The sequence below is a fragment of the Hemiscyllium ocellatum genome, chromosome 11, assembly GCF_020745735.1.
Source record: "Hemiscyllium ocellatum isolate sHemOce1 chromosome 11, sHemOce1.pat.X.cur, whole genome shotgun sequence".
In the NCBI taxonomy this organism is placed as follows: Eukaryota; Metazoa; Chordata; class Chondrichthyes; order Orectolobiformes; family Hemiscylliidae; genus Hemiscyllium; species Hemiscyllium ocellatum.
This window is the reverse complement of record NC_083411.1, coordinates 60,968,987-60,979,740: the sequence shown is the minus strand read 5'-3', so window position 1 is coordinate 60,979,740 and position 10,754 is coordinate 60,968,987. Positions and strand designations below refer to the sequence as shown.

The 10,754-nt window shown below is 39.0% G+C and overlaps 1 protein-coding gene and 1 pseudogene across 1 annotated transcript in view; both read left to right on the top strand.

The window, feature by feature from the left end:
- LOC132820027 (sodium- and chloride-dependent neutral and basic amino acid transporter B(0+)-like) overlaps positions 1-10,754 on the top strand; it is a 640,602-nt pseudogene that overhangs the window by 160,832 nt on the left and 469,016 nt on the right.
- LOC132820283 (FERM and PDZ domain-containing protein 1-like) overlaps positions 1-10,754 on the top strand; it is a 58,855-nt gene that overhangs the window by 44,179 nt on the left and 3,922 nt on the right. Inside the window, exon 13 of the mRNA XM_060832308.1 lies at positions 6,134-6,272. Coding sequence (XP_060688291.1) covers positions 6,134-6,272 — 139 coding nt within the window. The remainder of the gene's footprint in view (positions 1-6,133; positions 6,273-10,754) is intronic.

Genomic DNA, 10,754 nt, shown 5'->3' with positions numbered 1-10,754 from the left:
TGCTCTTCTGGGAGTCAGTACAGACACAATGGGTGAAATAGCCTTTTTCTGTACTGTACAATTCTATGATTGGGGTGAAATAGTTTTAAAATGCAACTTATTATTTTCAGGATGAATTGGGAATTGAGAATTTTGTCTCATCAACTGTACTTGACAACATGAAAGAGAAAGATATCAGAAAGGCCATTAACTATCACCTTAAGAACAATCATAGCTTGATTGCACCAGGACAAAAGGTAATTCTTTATAACTGGCTATCCAAAGGTAAAAGTGAGTGTTTAAAAAAAATCAATCTTTACTGCTTTCCACCCAATCACAGATGCTCTTTCTGCACGTACCCTTGAGTTTTTTTATGCCTTGTTTAAATACTGTTACATCTCAAAGTGCTCTCAGTTCTGTAAAAGCATTCCCCATGTTAACTGTTCTCCTCCCTCCAATCATGCTACCTGACTTGCTGAATATTTCCAACTTTTTCAGGTATCTATTTCAGATTTACAGCTTTCTTGGTTGTTTTGCTGTTTTATAAAGCCATGACTCAATGTGTAGCGCACTTGCCGTTTGGTCAAAACATTGTTTCAGGTCCAATTCTGGAGACTTGAGAACAAGTAACTTGGTTGATGTTGCAGTGCAGTAATGAGGGCATGCTGAAGTGCTTAAGGTGCCATCTGTTGAATGAGTCATTAAACCAAGGTCCCTTCCTGCTCTCCGGAGATTTCATAGAATAGAATCCCTCCAGTGTGGAAACAGGCCATTTGGCCCAACAAGTCCACACTGTCCCTCCGAAGTGTGACCCACCCTGACCCATTCCCCTATCCACGACTCTATATGTACCCCTGATTAATGCACCTAACCCACACATCCCTCAATAATATAGTCAATTTAGCGTGGCCAATGTACCTAACCTGCACATCTTTAGATTGTGGGAGGAAACTGGAGGAAACTCGTGCAGACACGGGGTAACATGCAAACGCCAGACAGACAGTGCCCCGAGGCTGCTAACCACTGATCCAAGAGCACAGGAGTATTTCAAAGACTTGGACAGTTCTTCTTGTGTCCAAGAGAATCGATAGCTCTCAATTAAGAGAACAATCAAAATAATTATCGTTCATTTACACATTACGATTATGGAATCTTTTTACTGCACTGTGTACAATACTGATCACCATACGTATGGAAGGATATTAATGCATTGTGATTGGTGCGGGGCTTTACTAAACTGGACCTGTATAGGAGTTTAGATGAGTCAGAGGTGACTTCATTGAAACATGTAGGAACATGTGAAGAGGTTATTATCCCAAGTACAAAAGTTTCTAGTTTTATATTGAAGGGAAAATTACACTTTAATACTGTTGCTAAAGCAGGGCGGTGTAAAGTGTGAATGTTCTTTGCCTTCTAAGAATCAGTGAAATATTTATTTGTTACTTATTAAAGCCTCTTAAATATGTGTCTGAGTGACATTCCAGATCAAATCTGTATTCGTGAAGTATTAAAGGAGGAGAAAACAAACTTTTGCTGCTTTCTATGTTTCCATCTCCTGATGCTGTTAGCTCATTCCGAGTGTTTGGTTTTGCTGCCATTATTCATTCCTTGGTGATATGTCCAAGTGGCCTTTCCTCATATGGGAACCTGGTCGTGAATGGTTGCTGTATTCAACTGTAGAGGGCATCACAATGAAGCCCTGTCATACCCAGAGAAAAAACCCCATAATACCGGCAGATGACACATACTGGTCTGCCCGTCTTGTAATCAAGCTTCATCAAGGGCCAAAGGGCCTGTTCTGTGCTGTATTGAAATTAAGCTTCATTGTGTCCAAGAATCACAATTCTTTTTAAACTCGCTATTTTCTCCATTTGTCTCCACCTTAAATCCAGCCTGAGTTAATGGCCATCATCTGAAGGGCAAAATCTGAACTTTTATCCCTTAACCCAAGGTCATTGAGGCCTATTTAAAGGAATGAAAGACGTGTACCTAACAATATTCTTTTTCACAAAAGAAGTCACAAATACTTCAGACCAAGTGACCCTGTTTTGAAATGTTGTCATTGTTATAGGACAGGAATCCTAGCAAACAATTTCCACAAGACAGGCTCCCACAAACAACAACACGATAACTAACCAAGGTACCTTGATAAAATGTTGGCTGAATGGTAAATATTGGCCACTACTGTACTTACCATGGAATCTTGTTTAATTCTCTTTGTGGAATATCTCACATCTCAATCAAAGGATGGCAACTTTGTCCCTGAAGAACAAAAATGAAGTTTTCCCAACAATTGGCAATAGATTTATGATCATCACTAGACTCTTTAATTCCAGATATTTATTGAATTAAAATTTCACCATTTTCCATGGCAGGATTCAAACAGTTCACAGGGCATTATCTGGGTCTCTGGATTAACAAAACAGCAATAACAGCACTAGACTATCACCTCCTCTATCAGTCAGCCAATCATTAATGCCTGCCTGTAAAGTGCCTCTCATCCTAAGTGCTTCAAATTAATCTTAGCACCAGTGCAGAATTATCCTTTATCTTGAATCACCCTTCGATTTTTTTATCCATATACTGCATTTTAATAACACTTTTACAATCCTCTATGGTCTCATACATCTCTAGGAAACTTTTCCTCCTTGACCTACAAGTCCATATCCTTTTAACCTCATCATGTGTTTGCCTTTTCTGCTGCTGTATTCCTCAATAAGAGACTTCAGTTGTGTATTTTCCTCCACTGCTTCTGCCTCTCTTTAGACATCCTCCTACTCAGCTGTGAAGTGATGTAGGAAATTCCACTGTAACCAGCACTATTAAGTTGAAGCTTGTTTGTAAAGAGTACTTTAAACAAAATTGCTTTTTTGGGAAATGCAGTTTCAAAGCTGCATATTTTATAATTAGGTCATAAGTTTTAATTAAAGCTTCTCATATTGTAAGCCCAGTTAAGCATTTCAATATTTTTGTGTATGAAAGATTAAAGTTGATCAGCCCCTGAAATTGCTCATCATTATCTATCAGTCACTTTGAGATCCTAAGTGTTAACTGCAGACGTTCAGGACATTACATTTTAGGGAGGAAAACCAATTGTTCACAATATAAAGAATATCTTTGATAAATTGAGCTTCATGAATATACATCGATTATTTGATATTAAAACTCTTTTTTTTTGTAAAGCAGTTATTTAAATCCATGCAGCAAAGATAAAAGATAAAATGTATTCATCACATGGATTTTCCATTAATTTCTGTCAAATCAGAGGAAGTGTGCCTTGTTGTTTTATGGTAATAAACTCAACTGGATTAATTTGTTAAATAATGAAGTCATGGAATCAAAATGTGAAGATGGCAAATTAAATAGACATCTGAAAATGTAGAACTATAATTATGTCTGGGAAGGAAATGCTGGAAATCATGGTATATGCATTGAAGGAGAGACTTATTGTAGGGTCTTTATAAACATGCAAGATTGAGTTTAAAGAGGATGTAACCACAGGGCCACACCTGCTGCCAATGCATAACCTGATTTGCTGATAGGTGTTTTTTGTCATTGTACTGAATCACTAGTTGGAAAATTCCAGGCGGGATTCCCATTATTTTCCATTGAAAGTCTTTGACCATTTTTGTTCAATGTTGCCACATGTGCAACGCTGTTGGGGACATCTTTTCATTAAAATAACTTTTCATGCCAGTATATTAAAATACACTCATTCTGTTTGAAGCAACTGATATCCACGGCACAAGTCCGGCTGAATTACCTGAACATACTGAGTGATCTTCGAGCATATGGAGGGAAAACCTTTAACGCAACCCTTCTGGTACGTAGGGAGAAACAGAAACTGGCTCATTTTTTAAAACTAGACTTTTTTGTCATCTTTAATAAGTTTCTAATGAAATGCAACTTTTTCAGCTGCAGGACAGCGAATCATTTATCACATTGTTGGTCGGAGCGAAATACGGTATCAGCGAAGTTGTTAACAGCAAACTCAATATTATAAACCAGTTAACAGACTTCAACAACATCCAGAAGTTGGAATTGACCTTTGAGTATGAGAAGATCAGCGTGGTGAACATCTACCTGGTGGATGTGAAGGTAAAGGCTATTGATGCTAACTGCTTGCTTGAACAAGGACTTAGTACATTTTCTGATACGGGTGTTGTCTGCTCAAATCCTTGCTGCTGTGACCTGTGCTGCAGTAACATTTGTTCAGCAATTATTCCTATCCTCAGTTTGCTAATGTTTTGCAATGAAGTTACTTGCGGGTGACTCTTACCTTTGCTCACTGTCAATCAGACAGCAGATGGCTTTACTACGTAGCCGCACTGGCACGTCCATGATCCCAACATCAAGAGACCTGACTGCAATTTAACTTGGCCCTGAGCTAGGGAGGTCTCTGCATATTTCCAGCCAGGCCAGGCCAATCTGATCAAGCCCAGAAAGTGAAGTGAAGGAAAGGGAGGAGGTACTAAGGACATTTACCAAGGAAAGGTGGGATTTCTGCCTGTCTGCCAGCCCATCTTGCCTGTTTTCCCAGAATGCCAGTGAAACTAATCTGCTGACACCGGAGTAATTTCCAAAGGCAGCAGTGACTAGGCCACTGCAGATCAGTGGAAGGCAGGCTCTTCGAGTCATAATTCCTGCCTCTCCAATTACAAATTAATTCTGTTCCTCTGAATCATTCAAGCAATTTCTCCAGCACGAGGTTAGACTGACTGGCTTCTAGCTCCTGGTTTATCCTTTGCTCCTTTTTGAATAACAGTACGACATTGGCTGTCCTCAAGTCCTCTGACTCTTCTCCTGGGCCAGACAGGTATAGAAAATTATTGCAACGTCTCTGATTTCGCCCCTTGCCTCACTCACCAACCTGGAATATACTTCATCCAGCCCTGGACATTTATCGAATTCTAAGCCAGACCACTCAGAGCTCTCTCTGTCAATGATAATTTATTTAATTGTATCACAGACCTTCTCCCTGATTTCTGTATGCATATTGTCCATTTCACAAGTGAGTACTGTCTGAAAGTATTCTTTTGGAATCCTACCTACATCCTCTGACTCCCTGCCTTACTCTGTGGTCCCAATGGCACAACTCTTTTACTCTAACTGTAAACCAGTTTAGGATTTCCTTCTATTTTAATTGTTAGTATCCCTTCATGTCACCAATTTTGGTCTCCTATTCTCCATTTTAAGTTCCCTCTTGAACATTCAGTACTCCTCTAGGATTTCAGCTGTTTTCAGTCCTGGATATCTGCCATAAGTATCTCTTTATTCTCTAAATCCATTGCTGTGTATCCTTAGATATCCAGTGCTCACAGGATTTAATGGTCCCACCCCTTCTTTTATTGGAACATGGTGGCCCTGTACTCTCCATATTTCCTTCTTGAATGCGCCCCATTTTTCTGTGACATATTTGCCTGAAAGTTATAAGAAATTGTTGCATTTAAATATTAATGATTAATTGAACTCATCCCACTCCTACATTGGAACAGTGACTGTATCTGAAAAGTAATCCGTGTTTGTAAAGTGATGTCTAGTGGCTCTGAAATATGCTATATAAATGCAAAGTTTCCGTTCGGGAAGTTGGCAATAGTTAGTACTTAACAACACCAAGACATTTTTAATGATGAAGTTTAGGTTTTCATAATACAATCCACCTCTCCCATTCAGAAGAGGAATAAATCAAACCTCAGATATTATTCCTAATTGTAATAAATGTTGTTAGAAATTTGCAACGTTTTACATTTGCTTTCACTTCTCCTTTCTCTCTTTTTTTTGTCTGTATCCAAACAATTTTTCTTATTCTTTGTTTCTCTTTCTGAGCCCAATTTGACTAATCCACCTGCCTGCTCTATTGTCCCTGCTTCTTTCTCAATCCTTGAATTTCGTGGTTAAAGAAATAGATTGTTTTATCCAGTATTTGCCCAGATCTCAGATTCCCTGTTGCCCTCACTTATCAACTCGCAATTTCAGCATTGTACAACATTTTCATGCTATAGATGAAGGAAAACAAATGAGGGAAGACACTGCACCCAGCAAATTCAAGGAAGCTAATGCTGAGCAAAATCTTTAAAATGAGTGAGCTGATATCATTTTCAGGTTAGGTCTGTTAGTGGAAAAGTTTAATTACTGACTCTGTTTTTATTTACAGTCTCTGACGTTGGTACTGGAAACTCGTCATGCTAAAGACCTTGTGTGTTTGATTGCTGGATATCATAGGCTATATGTGAATTCAACAGACTCCATATTCATCTGGCCTGGCAACTATCAAAGTCAGACAACTGAAGAAGGTAATACATTAGTCATTTCTTTTTAAAATAAGAATCCCAGTTTTATTCCTGCCATACTTTTGCCCAAGAAACACAGAGAGTGATAGATGCCTTGAATGCAGAGGTAGTAGAGACAGGCATGGTAGATTAATTTAAGGTGCATCTGGACAGATGTATGAGTAGGTGGGGAGCAGAGGGATATAGATGCTTAGGAATTGGGCGATAGATTTAGATAGTGGATTTGGATCGGCTCAGGCTTAGAGGGCCGAAGGGCCTGTTCCTGGGCTGTAAGTTTTCTTTGATCTTTGAAAGCAAACTTCCAAATGTGAATTTTGTTTCTATTGTCACTACCCCCAGGCAGAACTATGTTTTCTCTGCCATTTGTTAACATTCCAAATCCGACAAGGATGTTCTGAATACTGATTGAATTCTTGATTAATGTCAGCTTTTGTTAAGTGGCAACCTTTACATCCTGTGTGAAAGTTGCAGTTTCAAGTAACACTTGAAGACTCTCTCACTGACTGGGTGCTGAACATTAAGACTTGGGAAAGCTTAGATAATTCTGTCTACTATTTGGAAAAAAGGGAAGGGGTTTCTCCTGGCATCTTGGTCTGTTGTACCAGACTTGGTGTAGTGCAACGTGACAAGATTAATTATTGGCCACAGAGAAAAGGCATCTCTAGGTAGATTGAATCTCCTATCCAGTTTTAAAGGGAGATGAGTGGGTCTGAGACTAGTATTTTATAATTTAAAAAGGGCAATTATGTATGCTCGAAAACTGCACACCTAAGATGAACTGGGACACTAAGTTCAGGAACAGACTGATATAGAAGTAAAGGTTAGATATTTAAGGGATATTTCAAAATAGGTATATTTAAGAGTAAATATATTCCTACTGTAAAAAAGAAGTTGCAAAGGAAGAACAAACCATCTATGGCCAACTTAAGAATTTAAGGAAGGTACTGAGATTAAGGAAGAAGTATAATATGATTAGCAGATCAGATATTGGACAGAAGATAAGGAATGGCACAGAATGACAAAAAGATGAATCAAGGGAAAGAAATTAGAGTATGAGAGGATGCTAACTAGAAAAGGAAGAACAGATAATGTGTTTTTACTAGTATTTAGAAAGGAAAAGATTAAGTAAGGTGAGTGGTCCTCCTGATAGTGAGAATGGGGAGAAATTAATATATAATAAATAAATGGCAGTTGAATTAAACAAATATTTGCTTCTGTCTTCACTATAGAAAATACAAAAACACTCTAGTAATAGCTGTAAATCAAAGGGAGAGAGAAACCTGGTGAAATTACAATTAAGAGGGAAGTGTGATGAAGCCAACAGGTAGACCTCTGGGCTGACAGGCTTTCAGGCCCATTTGGACTTCATCCTGGGTCCTTAAACAGAGGGACCAATGTGAAAGTCGAAGCATTGATGTTGATTTTCCAAAGTTTCATAGATTTGGATAAGGTTCTATTGGACTGAAGTGTAGCAAATGTTATGTCATTATTCAAGAAGGGAGGGAAAGAGGAAACAATTGACTTGTCACAGGGTAGGTGTTAGAATCATTATTGAGGAGCTTATAGCTGGACGCAACTCTAGCTATTTGGGAAGAATCAGCATTATTCTGTGAAAGGGAAATCGTGCTTAATCAATTTATGTCAATCTTTGAAGTGTTAGCCTATGCTTTGGATAATGGAACCTGTAGAGATACTATACTTGGGTTTTCAGTGGGATTTGATGTGCCACATAAAAGATTATTGCACCAAATAGGACCCAAATATTAACATATTTGAATTGATAGAAGATTGGCTGGGTTCAAGTCACATCTGCTCCAGAGATGTGTAATAACATCACTGAGCAGGTTAATTAAAAATATCTAGAAGATTGACTGGCTGACAGAAAGAGAGAATGTGTTTGAAAAAGCTCTCTTTCTGATTGGCAGGATGACGAGTCCCAGAAGAATCTGTGTTGGGGCCTCAGCATTGAGAACAATGATTTAGATATGGGGAGGAAAGCCATGGCAGCTAAACTTGCAGATGACTCAAAGATGGGCGAGGAAGTATGTTGTGAAGAGGACATAAGGAGTTTTCAGATGGGTGTCAATCAATTGAATGAGCGCCCAAAAATTAGATTCTAGATTGGAGTGGTGCTGGAAAATCACAGCAGTTCAGGCAGCATCCGAGGAGCAGGAAAATCGACGTTTCGAACAAAAGCCTGATGAAGGGCTTTTGCTCGAAACATCAATTTTCCTGCTCCTCAGATGCCGCCTGAACTGCTGCGCTTTTCCAGCACCACTCCAATCTAGAATCTGGTTTCCAGCATCTGCAGTCATTGTTTTTCCCCGCCCAAAAGTTAGGCCAATGTAGTATAATGTGGAAAAATTATTTAGTTTGCAAGCAGAATAAAAATAAAGCAGAGTATTACTTAAAGTAAGAACAACTGCACCATTTCAAGGAGCAGAGATATCTATATGTGATAGTGCATGATTCACAAAATGTTAGTTTGCATGTGCAGCACATAATTATGAAGGCTAATGGAATGTAAACATAAAGGTATTTTGCTTCAATTATCCAGGGAATTGATGACAGTACAGCTCTAATATTTCATGTAGTTTTGGTCTTCTCGATTAAGGAAGACCATAAATGTTTTTAAAACAGTTCAGAGGAGCTTTCTGAGATTGATACCTGGAATGTGCAAGTTGTCTTATGAGAAAAGGTTGGGCAGACTGCCTTGTTTCCTTTGGAGTTTAGAAGTGCAATCCTTGACAAGTTGGAAATGGAAATGGCCTGTCCTCTTGTGGGTGAATCAAAAATTAGAGGTCACAGCTTTTAAAAGAATACAATCTTTTAGAGCAGAGATGAGTGGGCGGCACGGTGGCACAGTGGTTAGCACTGCTGTCTCACAGCGCCTGAGACCCAGGTTCAATTCCCGACTCAGGCGACTGACTGTGTGGAGTTTGCACGTTCTCCCCGTGCCTGTGTGGGTTTCCTCCGGGTGCTTCGGTTTCCTCCCACAGTCCAAAGATGTGCGGGTCAGGTGAATTGGCCATGCTAAATTGCCCGTAGTGTTAGATAATGGGTAAATGTAGGGGTGGGTTGCGCTTCGGCGGGTCGGTGTGGACTTGTTGGGCCGAAGGGCCTGTTTCCACACTGTAAGTAATCTAATCTTCAGAAGTGTTTTTCTTTCAGATGGTTGTTGGGGGCTACAGTCATTAAATCCTTTTTAAGGCAAGAGTATTTTGCCTTATAAATATTTGTGAAGCAGGAGAATGAAAGGTTACCACATGGAAGTGGGGAAATGGAATTTAAAGCACAAATAGATTAATTATGGTTGTATTGATTGGCAGAGAAGACTTTATTGTCCAAGTGACTCACATCTGTTCCCAAGTAGGATGTGCTTACATAGTCATAAAGCCCTACCTCTTCTCTTCGCTTTCCGTTCAGTCAATTTCCTGGATGTAAAGGCTCAGTTCCTTTTCTCAGTGTACATTTCCTGCTATGACATATCATCCACACAGTCAGTAAAGATAAAAGGCAGCTCACCCACCATCCTCTCAAGGGCAATTGGGGATGGGCAATAAATGTTGGTCATCCAGCAATGCCCTCCTCACATGAATTAATGTATGAAAAAACACAGTGTAAAGGACAGGAGGACTCTTCTCTCAGACCCTATGAGATGTGTGCAGATTATTAGAAATCGAGGTTAACGGACTGTTCAGCTCCTGTGGTGTTGTACCTAAGGGATGGTAACAATTTTCATGTCCATGCCAATCCTTCCATTAGACTGATCAGTTCTGTGGAGCACTAGCGAGGTTTGTAATTATTGGCATCACTTTCAGACAGTGACTCTTTGCAATGAAGTTATGATAGAAAATAAACTCATGTCAGTTTAAACACGTTTCCCTCTCAGAATGATATCAGTAGCAGTGATCTGAGAGAGATGAGTGAATCACAGTTGAGACACAACTCACATTTTCCAATGGCATTGCTCACTCTGACTTTATGCCAGTTAGGTGAGTTTCAGTTGCTGATAGGTCTTGTTAAAATTCCAGAATGTAGGAACTTGCATTTTATCATATGTATCCGTAGGATCTAGAAAGTGTTGAAAGCTTATTCAAGGAATGTCTCAATCAGAAATATTGATCAAGAAATAGGATATCAAATTTTACTTACTGTAAAAGTTACTACTTTTCCTTTTAAATCATGAATAATAGCCTGGCACTGTATTTGAGTGGTGTCCTGAAGCTGAATGAACACGTACAATTGGTATGACTTCAATATTGAAACTTTAACAGTTAAAGGCTCCATCCCAGGTATTTCCTTCAACTAACTCCTTGCAGACGGGAATATCCTGTTTTTGTGAAGAAACTTATCCAAACAAACATTTTCAAGCAAAATAAATAACTTAAACAGAAAGGAAGAGCATAAAAGTTAATCATTGAAGTTTTTATAATTTTTTGTAATTCATTAATGGGATGTCATTTATTGCCCATTCCTAATTTC